The sequence below is a fragment of the Halichoeres trimaculatus genome, unplaced genomic scaffold (assembly GCF_033239565.1).
Source record: "Halichoeres trimaculatus isolate MK-OKI-2021-1 unplaced genomic scaffold, fHalTri1.1 fHalTri1_scaffold_14, whole genome shotgun sequence".
Lineage (NCBI taxonomy): Eukaryota > Metazoa > Chordata > Actinopteri > Labriformes > Labridae > Halichoeres > Halichoeres trimaculatus.
The window spans coordinates 24651211-24666354 of record NW_027437192.1 but is presented as its reverse complement, the minus strand read 5'-3'; the positions used below and the strand labels follow the sequence as shown (position 1 = coordinate 24666354).

Sequence of the window (15144 nt, the reverse complement as noted above, 5' to 3'; positions counted from 1 at the left end):
CTCCATCAATGATGGCAATGGCATGAGTGATCTTTGGCTTTGGATCAGTGATCAGATCAAATCAAATCAAATCAAATCAAACTTTATTTATAAAGCACTTTTCATACAAAGTGATGTAACACAAAGTGCTTTACAGTCCATTAAGGACAATCCCACATGTCCTTCAACCCAACCACCCTTAGCCCGCACGACCATACAACCCACAGTCAACAGTCACATACACAGTCTCACCCAAAGCCACACACACACACACACACACACACACACAAACACATACTAATGTACATGAGGCTGAGTACAGATGAACCAGTTGTGAAGCACCATCAGAAGAGCCGTCTTCACCAGGAGCAGAGAGGCCGCCTCAGTCACAGGACACTGACACAGGGCCCAGATGAGAGATCTAGCAGAATTAAAAAAAAGGTTAAACCTGAAGTATAAATGAGATACAGACTATAAAATAAGAAACCTAAGCTAGTCAAATAAATAGGGATATGACAGCTTGTGTCTTTGTTTACATATCTATGACGTACTTTTATGTAGTCTGCTGATCTGATTTTGTTTTGTGCCTTTTCTTAAGGAGTAGCCATTTCTAGGGGTTCATTTAACAGTATCTCTTTCATTAACAGGATACCCAAAACACACAAATCCAATGTGATTAAAATCTTTGATAACATGGAACAAATCTGATAAAGATATCTCATCAGTTGCATTGCATTACATTTTTAAATTGTAAATAGACATAAAGGAAACTTTGTATCCTCCAAAAACTGGTAACTGTGACTTTGCATGAGCATTGCATTTCATAACCGTGAATAAATACCACAAAAAAGTGAAATGCAATACCTGGTTTTAGATCATTGATATAAACCTGACACAGCAATGTGAAAATCTGTTCACATTCCTGTGCAGCTTTAGAGTATTGTATCTAAAAACTAAGTTTCCAAAGTCATTTCATAGTTCCCTGCTATAACACAACAACCCTGATGCCCGTAGGAGGGTTTTCCTTCACTGATGACTCATGACTACCTGTGACTGCTGGACATAATCTCCACAGATTGATCACCTTTGAAAAACCGGTCGCTCAATTGATCCCCAAACAAATGTGATGAGCTCAATCCCTAGTTCATCCCCTTTGGGCCTTTTGATGTGGGGAAACTTGCTGATCCGCTGTGTCCTCCTTTTTCTAATAAAGCTGTCATCAGCTGCCAATGTGCACTTTCATGGCAATGCTCCAAGCTGGCTCAGATCAATAGTGCCTGTCAGGGGGCGCTCCCTTGGCGGGGAGACACATGGTAAGTAGACCACGGGGGGATCATAGCAACGCTGTGACTGGTTATGGACCCTGATTTCAACAGGGGGACTTGACTCTGTGTACACAAGGGATGGGGTGAGGAAAAGTGGACTCGTGTGTAGAGAAAAGATGTTGAGAGTCTATGATAACATGCGATTGTCTGGTGAAGGGGAGAAACCTGATACAGCATGTATGAGATGCAGCGATAGCTGTATTTAGTTTCTGCTGGCACCTTAGTGATGTCCCAAACCCTGCTACTGTAGTGTGATATCACCCTTCTCCCACCGGCCTATAGGCTTCAACACATACTGTATATATATAAATCCATCACTTCAGAAGATCTACAGCTCTGCCAGTGTCATGCATATTTCATCAAACAACATGCAAGGCTATGGAGCTCATAGCTCATGCAGCTTTGACATCTTTACTAACCAGGCAGCACTGATAGACACACAGGGCTTTCCGTGCCAGAAATGTTCTGTTAATGTGACAGACTGATACAAAGAGCCATTCTTCAGCTGCCCCTCACAAACACACAAAACACAGCAAAGTAGACTCGCAGTTCGAGATCACATGATGCATCCCCAGAATAACTTGGGATATTTATTCTTAGTCTTGCAGATTAATTTTGCATGATATAACATGTCACAAGAACTCTAGTGTTCCTCAAAGACTTCTTTGTGCACACAGTCTGCAACACAGTGGTGTTTAAAGATACACAGACAAACCATATTAAATAAAAGACATATTGAATAAAGGAAGGGAGTGCATGATTTCAATACGTTCTTGTATCTTTTGGTATTCTCCATAGATTGGAGAAAGGCCGGCGATCGCCTAGAGATGTGAAGCATTGATGATAAACAAGCCTTGAAACCAAGGTTAGCATCTCTGTGGGGCTGGACTCTGGCACCGTGATGCCTTGAGCAATAAACTTTCATTAGCATGCTAATGTGCTCACATGATGATGTACAGCTGGTTAGCTTTTTTAAGGCTAGTCTGCTAACATGCTAACATTTGCTGCAAGCTAGGACCAAACAGTGACAACAGTTCATCCAAAGAGAATGTTTTTACCAAATCTCATTTTGTTGTAAGATCTTTGGATTGGAAAGAGTAGGTGGGGCTCATCATCTTGAAACTATGAATATTTACACTGAGTGGAGCGCAAATACTCAATGCGGGGATATAAGATCAGAGAACACAGAGAGATTTAAGCTTTTTTTCAAACCAGCAGATCCTCGGGAAGGCTCAGAGTATTACAGTCTCCTCTGGTCACACACTCGTAAGTGAATTCTGTTTGCTTCCATCACATCACTGATATGTTTGATCTCTCTAGTGTATTTTTTTGTATCAGTCTGGCTCACTTTTAATCTGTTTGTCAAATACCATTGTCTCCCTTTGGTCTTATTTATGATCTAACTCCTTGTGTAGGTAATTTGTTGCTTGTCATTGTTCATGTTTCTGTCTCATGTGTGCGAGGTGCGCTACACAAATTGCTACAAGAGGGATAAATAAAGTTACTGAAAACCTATTTTTACCCTCTGACCTTCTGAATATACTGGTGGAAGAGTCAAATAATCACAGAAGTTATTAGGACTCATCCCCTGAGGAGTTGGAATGCCAGGCGATAAACAGAGGTGTCAAATGTATTTTCATTCACCAATCAAGTAGAAGTATAGATACTAGGGTTAAAAAAAGACTTTTGTAGAAGTTGAAGTATCAACCCAAGCTTTTTACTGAAGTAAAAGTGTAAAAGTGTAAAAGTACTGGTTTCAAAACTATTTAAAGTACCAGGTACCGATTCACATAAGACCTAAAGGTACCATGTTTAGGTACCTAAATGCATCCTTGTGACTGTGTGGGAGTGGAAGAGTAGGTGATTTTCCATGCTAGACATAAACACAGCATTGCAAGATTATATTGAAATATAAATATGTTTAAATGAAAAACTTTGAGATTTTATTATTAAACAAATGGATACTTTTACCACATAAACACAAAAAAGTACCAAAAAATTGGTACCATTGAGTACCTGTACCGATTGCCATGTACCGGGCATCGGTACCAAATGGTTTCAAATGTTAAAGGTACCCCATCCCCTATGTGCAGGTGTGATGGATCACCTACAAACCAACAGGGTGATGGTATGGTAAAATACATCTCTTCCATCCACAATCAAATTCACTCTTTTCAGTTGGCGCAATTTCAGCGATTTTAGGATATGTTTTTACTTTTTTGGTGTGTGTCTTTTTGAACGATGACAAGCTGGAAAGAAACTAGAGTAGTGAGGCTATTTTTAAAATGTGTGGAGTATAAAGTACAGAAATTTGCCTGAAAATGTGAGTAGAAGTAAAAATGTCAGCTAAAAAAAAATTACTCAAGTAAAGTATAGACACCCAAAATTTTTACTTAAGTCAGGTAACAAAGTATTTTTTCTTAGTTACTTGACACCTCTGGCAATAAATTACATGACACGACACCTCTTACTGAAACACACATGCCAATCTCAATATTAGACTACAGGACAAGTTACATCACATGTCATGAGGATTAATCCTGAGGGAACCACAAATTTCTGAAGTCAACCACATGGTAACCCATAATACAGGAGTGAACACGTCATGCTAAGTAACATATGTGTCAAGCATAAAATGATGCAAGTGTCAAAAGAAAGATGAGCAGTAAACCCTGTCCATCCATTTTTTTTTTGTTTTGTTTGCAGTTAATAATTTAGCCAAGCAAGCTGATCATTAAACATCTTCTCTTAGTTAGTCATGTAAATAAATCACAAACATGAGCATGATTGGTTGGCTCTCAGTGTTTTCTTTTTTTCTAAAGGAATCCAGGAGGCTACGCCACCTGAATGTTCATAATATCAAGGTTTAAACAGACAAAAACTTACACATCTTTCATCCTCAAACTTATAATTTGGTGCCAGTGTCTGAATAAATGTTCCCATTCCACATCTGTATCTGAATTATTGGGTTCACTGATGTGCACTGGGCTGGATAAGCCAAATAATACAACGGTGCATGTTTAAACGTGTCCCACACTAAGTCATTGATTGAAGTTGAAACTGGCAATTATTTCCATTGATAACCGTACCGGCAAAGAGGAGAACACGGAGCACAGGAAGACATAACACATCTACTGAATGGAAACAGTCCCATTACTCTCTGCCTGCCGTCCTCACTTCCCTCCTCGCCATTCATCTGCTGATATAATGACCAAAGAAAGAGCAAGACGCTGATCTGTCAGGATGATTCACTGTCAATTTAGCTGGCTTTTTACCAAGGTCCGCTCTGTGCAGCACCCGGGTGGATGGATTCAGCCTCCTACTCGCTCTTATAATCTACATATTGACACGTATGATGGTGCCGCTCTGATTGGGAATGACTGTGAGGAGATGACTTCTCAGTGGTGACTTTAATTTGACTGAGTATGCTGTCAGGGGGTGATATCTGGGATGGACATTAACACTGGGATCTCAGACGTGCTATGCCAGGTGATGAGACACTGAACAAAATTATGACAAATGTGGCCATTTTGGTGTTTGTGTTATCATTCAGCAAACATATATGAACATAAAGAGATGATAGTTTCATATGTGTTTCATGCAGGGTGGAGTCATGTGTATGCAACAACAGTTTGGAGAGCAAAATCTAGCCTTCCAGTACGCCTTTTATGACATACTGAACTAAATGTCAGCCTAGTATATCACTGAGATGTGCCTCAAGGTTTTGCCTTTTCCCAATGGGCTTCCACTGATCTGCATCTAAAACAGAGCAGCATCAGGATCTTGCTTGGGTTAGCAAAACCCTCAAACAGGCAAATCCTGTGCAGAGAAATCAGTATGTCTTGGCCTTGCATGGAAAGAAGCAACAGAACTGACTAATGAAGCGAAAAAATGAGATCTTTCTTCATGGTTTGCATCAGTAAAATAAGCTTCTCCTGAGAGCAAATTATTATGTGGGAAGAAAGATGAGAAACTACATATTGTGTTATTCAATTATTTGAATGTGCAGAATCAATACTATTTTGTTTTAAAGCCTTTTGTGGAGCCAGTAATAGACTAAAATTTAAACCTCTTAGGCCCAAAGCACAAAAACACAGAGCAGAGCTCATTTATTTTTATTCCTCCAACATAAATCTCACTAATAACATATTATGTGATCAGGACATTGTGCCTTAAAGACCAAAACAATACTTTGGTCACAGTAAGTGCTAACTTTTTGAAAATGACTCCCTCCTAAGATTACCCACTAAGGTAAACTTACACAACCCTAAATTACGTCAAAAATGTACTTGAGGACACACCCTCAAGATTATCCTGTGCGATTCCCAAGTAACCACCGTATATGAACTAGGGTTGCAAAATTTTTCAAAGTTGGAAACTATCCACAGGAATTTAACGAGGAACTTAAATATAGCTTGGGTATGTATGATTATTTGGCTAAAAAAAAAAAAAAAAAAAAACAGAAAAAAAACAGACTTAATTCAAGTTCACTTGATCTATGCTACTTCTTAGCCACATAGCAGCACTTTGCTGACTGCAGAGCTTTTAAGGCCTCACTCCCTTCATGCACTGTGAACAAGGCCCACAGCACAAGCTCATTAAAGACACCATCTGAGGACTACGGAGACTAAGTAAGTTTTGATGAAACGATTCAGAATGTATGCAAATTTCTCAAGCTTAACTTAGTATGGAAAGTTTCTGGGAATTTACTGGAAATTTTCCACCACTTTGCAACCCTATAATTATAACTACATCCCTGGCTTTTTATTCCTGTAGCATGGTGAGTACTGTGCACTAACACACGGTGGAGCTACTAAAAAGGCGTTATAGTTTAGGTGAAATCATCCAAACTGTTTCATGATTTAAAAAGTATGATATGATGACTTTTCATGTATAGATCAGAGAAGAAGCTAAATAGGCTACAACTGTTAGCATGGAGGGGATAGAAAGCGGTTGAAATAAAGTGTGAAGTAACAGAAAATGAACATGCTTAAACAGGCCTGAAAATAAATGAAGTAATGGAGTGATAGATTTTAATGTTGTTTTGTCCTGTCGATTTAGAAGAGCAGCAAAAAACAACAAAAAAAAAACGCATAGCACAGCTTCTGTGAGAGGATGAATATTCTGTTACTTATGTATAACAATAATTTAAAAATGTTTGATGAAGTCTAGGACGATGATTCACAGCTTAAACAGTCTAACTTTTCAGTCGTTTCTGAGGCATCACTCATCATTCATCATGAGCTTCTTGGTGACTGGCGCCATTGCGTGGCGTAATGGAAAATTACAGCCGTCAGGTTGACAGTCGAAGAGCCCGTCATCTCATTTGGTGGAAGAAAGAATTTGTGCCTCTTCTAGGATAGAGTAACTGTTTGAAAGAAGGTGATACATACTGAAGTAGAAAGTATATCAATAGATAAGACGATACACAGGATCTCCTTCGTCTTACCAAAGTGTTTAAAGCCTTTTATTTCCTGAAATGGACTGATGATTTGACATTATTTGTGTCAGTGAGCTGCACTGACTGAGCATGAAGGTGTGTTTTTTTTTCCCCTCAGAGAACATAACTCAAAGACCTCTCTCCAAGAGAAGCCCATTGTCCATTCTTTCCTCCGTTTCTTAAGCCTCTTCACCTCTAACCTTTAAATAACTCAAGTCAGGCGATATTCCCGTGTGATTGATGTAAATTACTGGTCCTTCAACAAAGTTAGACCCGGGCATTGCTACTTCGAGTTCATCCATCCCATTTCCTGGACCAAGTTCCTGAGGGAGGGACACTACGAGCAGCCATGGGAAAGTTCTCCCCACTTTTTCCGATTACATCGACTCTTTTTAAAGAAGGCAAACAGACCGAGTGGAGAGGCTGAATTTAGAGCCAGCGTGAGGAGCGGAGTGACACTAACATTACACGGAGTGCTGAGGCCGGTATACCTGTAAGGGGACGGAGAAAGCTCACGAGAGAGAAAGGTAAGAATTTAATTCAGTAAATTGAAAAACGTCACTTTTTGTGGGAAGAGCGGGAAAAGTAATAATAATAATAATAAAAAAAAAACTACGTGTAGTTTCGGGTCGTCTTGATTCATCATTGACACGTTTTCAAGAAGTTTTCTAACAACTGTGATATAATTTTGTTAAATTTAGGGGGACTAGAGCTTCATAAAGCCATCGTATTTCCTTTTAATATGAGCTAAATAAAATTATTGGTCATTGATGCTGACTTTTTCATTCTTATAAATCACTTTATAATGTTTTATTTACGTTTTCCATATGTTCCTCTTTAATACAAATTTGAATAATACCAGTAAGAGTGAAGTCAGAAGTTAGTCCTATCCTGTGAAATGCTCACTGTAACTCGAAGTAGCCTAAATATGGTGGTTTTTAAGTTTTATTGTATATCCACATTCTTATTCTGTGGGAGTTTTCGGTGAAATAAACTGGTGGTCCATCTGTGTTGTGTTTTCTAGAGATAACAGTAATCCTCAGGACAATAGCTCCAGAAGTGGATCAATCCAGTTTTCAATTTTGTGCCTATTCAGACTCCCAGAGTCCCTGACAGTCCATTGTCTTCTCTCATCCTGTCAGAAGAGTTTGTCTTTTCACCACAACAGTTTGTTTTTGATTCTCAGAGGGGAAGAAATAACAGAAAAACAAAAAGTCTAAACAGAGAGACAAGTGTCACAGCAGTGTCTCTACTCCCCCTCACAGGATGTTTATTCAGATGTGTGTGTGCGTGTGTATGTATGAGCTTCCCGATTAGCCACTGGCTGTGCCATGCGTCATTATCAGCTTCCATCATCCCCCTTTTTGATTTTTTTATGAATTCAGTCACAGTTTGATTTGACTCAGCTTCAACTGATTCATAAACCCAACCGTGAAAATGAGCGCAAATAACAAAGCTGTGTAAAGTTTGAGGGGCCTCTTTTGGACTCATTTACTTCAGTTTTACTGTGAACAGTGAACACGTACACAATTTCCATTCTTATTAAATGAAAGCTCCAGTAGCATGTGTTTTTGCTTTAGCTGGTTTTAGTGGATGGGGGCCCTCTCTTTTACATCTTGATGATGAGGAGCTGGAGTGCTCACTAACAACAGTGTGAGCTCATGGAAGAACTAATAGGGGGGCTACAGCCAGATAAACGTTCTCCCCAGTCTAAAAGGGCAGCATTGTGCAGGGAAGGTTGGAGAAAGTTAGCTCATTTGTTGCTTATAGAAATCATTAAATACTTATGCATTAGCTGTGTGTTTATGAAGCCCCATGAGAATGCAGTGGTGGAAATAAAACATAGCAATAAGGTGTTAAGTGGAACATTCAAGCCAATATGCTCAGCAATGTAGCAGTAAATGGTAAGTAAACTGTGCGACCTGTGCAAGAACTGCATTAAGGCGCTATGCAATAAAAGGTAAGAGAGGTGTTTACCGGCTTGTTTACCTGATGCCACAGCTCAGGTTTTATGTCTGTATACACTTACATATTTTCCATGCTGAAAAAAGGTTTTATTTAAGTAATTAGTTTTGTCTTTGGAATACTATTCTTTATATCTTAAATAATGTTGTTTTACACAATCTTATACTCATACATGGTGAATTTTTTCTTAAGTTTCCTATTTTGATTCAAAGGAAATGTTCAGTTACAGAGCACTTTAAGACCCAAGTTACTCTCAAGCTTCACAAAAGAAGTAAATGAAACATATGGATCATAAAATCCTTAGATAATCAAAGATTAAAAAATAACAAACATGTGAAATGACATTGATTGTACTGAAAGCTCCTGCGGGAACCTTTGGCTCATGTTAGTCAAGCAAAGCCTTACCCCTAATCTTTTTTGCATATTTTGAAATCCACCTTTTCATGTTTGCTTTATTAAAACAGTTAAATGTATCACTTATCACCAAGCCATGACGTCGGATCTTAAAATATGAAGCCTGTGTGGAACAATGAACACTGCAGTTTGTTGAACATCTGCTTGGCTTGAGGCTGGCTGCTGAAGCACGGGAAACCACAAACACACCCAGCCCGAACACCAGGCTTAAAATATATTAACAGACTGGTTAAAAAGAAAAAAAAAGACAATTGTGGTATTATTTGCTTGACAGCTTAAAGTGCCTAAGTTCTCTATTATCTGAAGCCCCCAAAGCTTTCCTTGAGATCTCACGAAAGTATCTCAGCATCTTGCAAAACTTATGTGACATTCAGCAAATGTTGTCAAGGTGTCATAGGTCAGTGTACTACTTCTGTTTTAATACACCCTAAAAAATGGAATGGGAGGTTGCTGATGAATTCAACCATAACCGCCAGGTTGGAGTAAGATCTGCGACTGGATAGTCCCCCAGCTTTAAGCATTCTTTCCAAATCTCTCTTGCCTATATGACGACCATGCCTACGTCTGAGAATTGATTTGATATCTTTATAATTGAAGCCAATGTCAAAATAAAATTCATTAAAACTCTCCCAGCGGTGCGCACCTTCCATTGTTTTGTTTGAGTTGACCTGGATGTAGATGCACTGACCAATCAAAACTGAGATAACGTTTGCGATATCTCAGCATAGTTTTGCGATATCTCAATATAAGAAAAATCTTTTTTTGTTTTTTCTTCTATGTCCCCTAAGGGGCATCGTACTATTGCCAAACACTGTACAGGGTGATATTTTTTCACAACTCTTCATTTTAAGTTACAACTTTTTAAGTTTTGCATTTTAAATGTCATCGCTGACATGACTGACAGGCAGGAACACAGTAAGTAGGTTAAAGATCTGCCTCCTTGCATTGACTGAGTCACAGAGACTATGTTCATGTAGCATACAATCTATGCTTATCACACAAAAATGTTTTCCAATTTGATTTAAAACACCCCCCCCAAAAAAATAAAAATAAAAATAAAAATAAAATAAAATAAAATAAAATAAAATAAATAAATAAATAAATAAATAAATAAATAAATAAATAAATAAATAAATAAATAAATAAATAAATAAAATAAAATAAAAATAAATAAATAAATAAATAAATAGATAAATAAATAAATGAAAAATGAAAAATAAAAAAATTGAAAAAAAAAAAGAGAAAACAACAACAACATTAACAAACAAAACAAAAAAAATAAGTATCACTGCAGCAAGCAGCTAATCCCTTTGTCTCACATCCACCTCCTGGAAACAGTGTTAGAAATCAGATATAACTCAATATCAAAGTTAATCTTCATGCTGATGGTCTTGTTAGCTCTTGTCAGTCGTTAAGAGGCTCCAGTCTTAATTTCAGTCTGATTCATAACCATGTAAAAGCTCCTCACAAGACCCAGTGAGCACAAATCAGGGCTTCAAAATTTAAATGACCATCCAGAGACTCGCTAAAGGGAGCACTTTGAATCATTTTCCACAGTAGATAAAAAACACTGCACAGGCTCAGGGACAAAACGTGCAACTCTATGATGAGGGTTAATATGCTAAGATCTAATGATCACATGGATCTTGTTAACTGAAATGAAGAGGTAGGTTTTCATATGGGTGAAGTGTATTCAAGTCTTGGGTGTGGGAACAAATTCTGACTTTGAGATGCAGCTTAGTTGTGATAGTTTTGAATGAAAGGTTTAAGCCTGGTATATGTACAACAAAGACCACTTCATTGTACATGTAGGCTCATGGGTTTTAACAGGCCTGAGGTAAAGGTGAGAGAAAGCCATGGAGCACTTTCAAAGTCGAAGTTGAATCTTAAAATCAGCTTTAAAGCAGGAGTCAGGAGAAAGAGAGTGGGGTTATTATTATTTTTTTTTGGTAAAATAAGTTATGTTTCTCCTGCTGTCTCCTCTAGGAGCAGAGGATGTCAAGAGCTGACTGGTCCTTTCTGGAGCACCTGCTGGAGGAGGGCCAGGAGTATTCAACAGGCATAGGCCGTGTCTGGCTTACCGTACTCTTCCTGTTTCGCATGCTGGTCCTCGGGACTGCTGCTGAGTCTGCCTGGGACGACGAGCAAGCCGACTTTGTCTGCAACACAAGACAACCTGGCTGCACAGCTGTGTGCTACGACAAAGCTTTCCCCATCTCGCACTTCCGCTACTTTGTCCTCCAAGTCATCTTTGTCTCCACGCCAACGATATTCTACTTTGGATACGTGGCTTTGAGGGCAGGAAATGACAAGAGAAGAGAGGAGGAGAAGGATGAAAAGCAGGCAGGAGAAAGGAGCAGAGGAGTTATTGTGGTAGAGAATGAGAGGAACAATGACACGAGAGGCAGCAGAGAAGAGAAGGAGAAAAAAGAGGAGAGAGGGAGAGGAGGAAAAGCTGACAAGTCCCCTCCTGAGGCTCCGAAACTGAAAGGCAGATTGCTGTGTGCTTATGCATTCAGCATCCTGTTAAAAGTCCTCCTGGAAGTTGGTTTCATCATAGGACTGTGGTTCCTCTATGATGGCTTCTTCATCGCAGCAAAGTTTGAGTGCACAGTGTTTCCTTGTCCTCACACGGTGGACTGCTTTGTCTCACGACCTACGGAGAAGACCATCTTCACTATCTACACTCAGGCGATCGCTGTTGTCTCCCTGCTCCTCAACCTTGTAGAGCTCCTCCACCTCCTCCAGCTCGCCATCTCTCATCATCTGGAGAAACGATACAATGCTGAGCAACAGGACTACCTCCCGTGGTCGGAGCGGGTAACAGCACGAGAGGAGAGACTGCAAATCCAGTCAGAGACACCTCAGTCTTACACAATGGGCAGCCACGTGGACCTGCCTAACCAGGGTGAGGTGATGTGTTACCCCAACCCCTGTGAAAGCTATGGAGATCTGGCTATAGAGGTGAACTGGGGACCTGGGGCGACGGGGAGCGACCTGCTGCCCAGTTACATGAACTGCATGGGGGCAATGAGGACAACACACTCCCCAAGAGTCCATTATAAGAAACATGCACATCAGACTATGAAAGACACTAAGGGTACCCATAAGGGACACACAAAGCAGAAGCAATATGTATGACAAAGTGAATCTGGTGATGCATCCATGAGTATGAAAAGCTCTGTTGGTTTCTGATTCTTTGAGGTTGTTATGAGAACTATTCTGCACACGAAACTTGAATATCAGGAGTGCAGTCGTGAGACCGTTTAAAGGAAAAAATAAAGAAAACAACTGTTGCACTGTGAACTTGATGCCTCAGAGGCAGACTGAAATTCAAGCAGATTTAGCAGATAAATGAAGCTTTAAAAAAAAAAGAATCATGTTTTAAAAGGCTCCTTGAGGCAACCAAAACGCCCCGATGAGGGAGGGTTACAGTCATAAGATGTCTCTGTGCGACATTTTTCTGCCTGTTGGTGTTGAATGTAAGAGTGGAAAAACACGCTGACATTTCCAGAGAAGCGGGGCTGGAGATCTGGTGCATTTCAGTATATTCCTCTGAGGTTTGCACTGTAACCCCTGGTGTTCTTTGAAGCCCCCCTCCTCCCTCTCTTTCTCCCCACGGCTGTGGTCATTTGTGTTCACACAGAGGAATGTTCTGGTCTCTGGATCCCGCTCTGCTCCCATGAGGATAATGGCTGCGTGGCTGCTTGCATGCATGCATGCACACTCACAAAGTACTTTTGCCCCTTTCGCACAGAATGTTTTGGTCACTTGAGTTGGGTCATGGACGGAGATGGAGAAGGGAAGCCAAACCATGGGAATTCTGGGATTGCAAATGACTTATTATTACTTATGACCATAGCATCTGAGCTATGAAGAAAGAGGAAGAGAGCGGGCCACAGCTTAATAATAGAGCGGACTGAATGGACTGAAAGCGGTACAGAAATGTGCAGACTCAAAGAAAGGAAACGCAGATGTGAAAAATGTATTTAATGTTAATGTATTGTGAAGAAATATCATATTTTGTATTTATTATTACATTGAAAATAAAGATTTAACTACCAAAGTGATCCTAAAAACTTCTGATTTCTGGTACAGTTATCAGATTTAAAGGGATAGTTCTGTCTGTATCTCTGTATATTCTTCATATGATACAATGCTCCTGCTCATGGATTCACAGTTCTGTCAAACATCTGTCAACCTGAGTTTTCCCTTTGCACCCTGATAGGTACATCATATAATTTTCACATTGGATTGAAATAATTTTGAAGTAGTGTTCAAAGTATTGTCTGCAAATAGTTAATTTTATTGAAGGGACTGTGAAGGCTATTCATTTGAAGTGGATTCCAGCAACACCTCTGGCTGGAATCACGCGCACACTGACTCTTAACAAGGAGTGTTTGTTTTGGAAATTAATCGAGATCAAATCTTATTTTTAACACAACTTTTCTTTGTTCAAGACAACTTTTTCCCTGATACAATGCCACAAGGTAATATAGTCATCAGCTGTTGTTTAGTGCTACAGATTGAAACGCAACAACAAGCAAACCTTGTCTCTTTGTACCACAGTGACACACAGACTGTGTTTAGTGGTGCTCGCTAAGAGCCCGATGCTTTGAAACATACCTGTAATCTATAATATTAATTATTGTAGAGCCTGTGCTTTAATCTTTAGCTGGTGTTTTAGCTTTTAGCCCACCCTCTGTCACTCTCCTGTTCAACTTTCTTCTGCTCTTCTGTCATTTTTCTTTTTGACAGTCCAGCTCCAGTGTCCATTACTACAAAATCAATCCGAGAAATTGTTTACAGCAGAGAAAAACTCAGATCTCTTTTCTCACTACTACTACTTCATCTGCTGGCATGGTGTTGTCACAGAGACTGTAATGTGTCATAAACAAGCAGCAACCTCTGGTCTAGGGACATGAGACAATGCAGAAGTGCTAAAATCTGCTGTTTCTTGAGTGTCCGCTTGAGGCTGGGTCCGGAAGTACCAGAAGTTACATATACATTAAGTCAACAACAAGATGTTTTCACAGCAGAAATTGACCTATTTACAGCCTGGTTCAAAAAATGTCTCCTATCTGAATTTCTAATTTCACTATCGCATACACTGTATGGAACTATCTGAACTGCTGCTAACTCAGCAGTTCAGAGGATATTAAGATCGCGAGCTCGCCCAATCAGAGGCACAGCTCAGCTCATGTAACTGACGTGCGCGCTATACTGTTGCTGTACTTGAAGCCATCCAATATGGACCCTATAGCCGATCTGCTTCAAAAGTCTGTTTCAGAAACAGATGGATGATGTCGGGGAGGCTACGTCCATTATTATCACAGTCTATGGTTGTAAATCAATCTAGTCCCGTCTGAACCGATCGGGAACATAAGGAATTGCAGTTATTTTAATTTGTGGATTAGGATAGGGCATATGTCTTGAAGTGAGACTTTTTCAAAATCACTTAGAAACTCCTCACAGTCCCTTTAACGGTGTGCTACGATACGTTAAACTCATCTTGCAGACCACTGGTTGTGTCATTATGTCAGCATAAAAGCAACAGAAGCTGAAGACTTGAAGATTAACTGCTGCCTGGTTTTTCCTGTTTTTCAAAGTCCAAAATCAGTCGGTATGAAGGAGACTGCAGATGTGAGCTGCTGGGCATTCAGACCTGAAGGACTGTTGTTATCAAGTCCTGTTTGTGACAGAGCTAACTCTAAGTTTGTGAGCTTACAAACCTGCACCACTCATTTGGGATCTTTTAAAAGCTCCTTATTTCCTCTCCTTTTCATTCTGTTGAGTCTGGAAACCTGAGCAGTATAAGTGCACTGCAGGTAGAACAAGTTGTGTATGAATATAGTGCTATGAATGATGAGGCTCTCGAATGTTTGAAGTGAAACACTGAAAATGTCTTAAAACAGTGCACTTCTGCCGGAATACGTTTCTGGGCCATTATTTTACAAAATTAGCCAAATTACACAGAAGGAGACACATTTGCGGCAGTTTATAAACGTTTAGCTAGTTTCT

General features: G+C 39.7%; 1 protein-coding gene across 1 annotated transcript; it reads left to right on the top strand.

Annotated features, from left to right (window-relative positions):
• Nucleotides 1-7145: 7145 nt before the first annotated feature.
• gja4 (gap junction protein alpha 4) lies at nt 7146-13176 on the top strand. Its single transcript, XM_074686769.1, has 2 exons — nt 7146-7271; nt 11110-13176. The coding sequence occupies exon 2, from the start codon at nt 11119-11121 to the stop codon at nt 12262-12264; it is 1146 nt and encodes a 381-aa protein (XP_074542870.1). The 5' UTR covers nt 7146-7271; nt 11110-11118; the 3' UTR covers nt 12265-13176.
• Nucleotides 13177-15144: the final 1968 nt, after the last annotated feature.

Excerpts from the sequence above, each read along its gene's own strand:
- gja4 (XM_074686769.1), top strand. The coding sequence starts at position 11,119 with ATGTCAAGAGCTGACTGGTCCTTTCTGGAGCACCTGCTGGAGGAGGGC.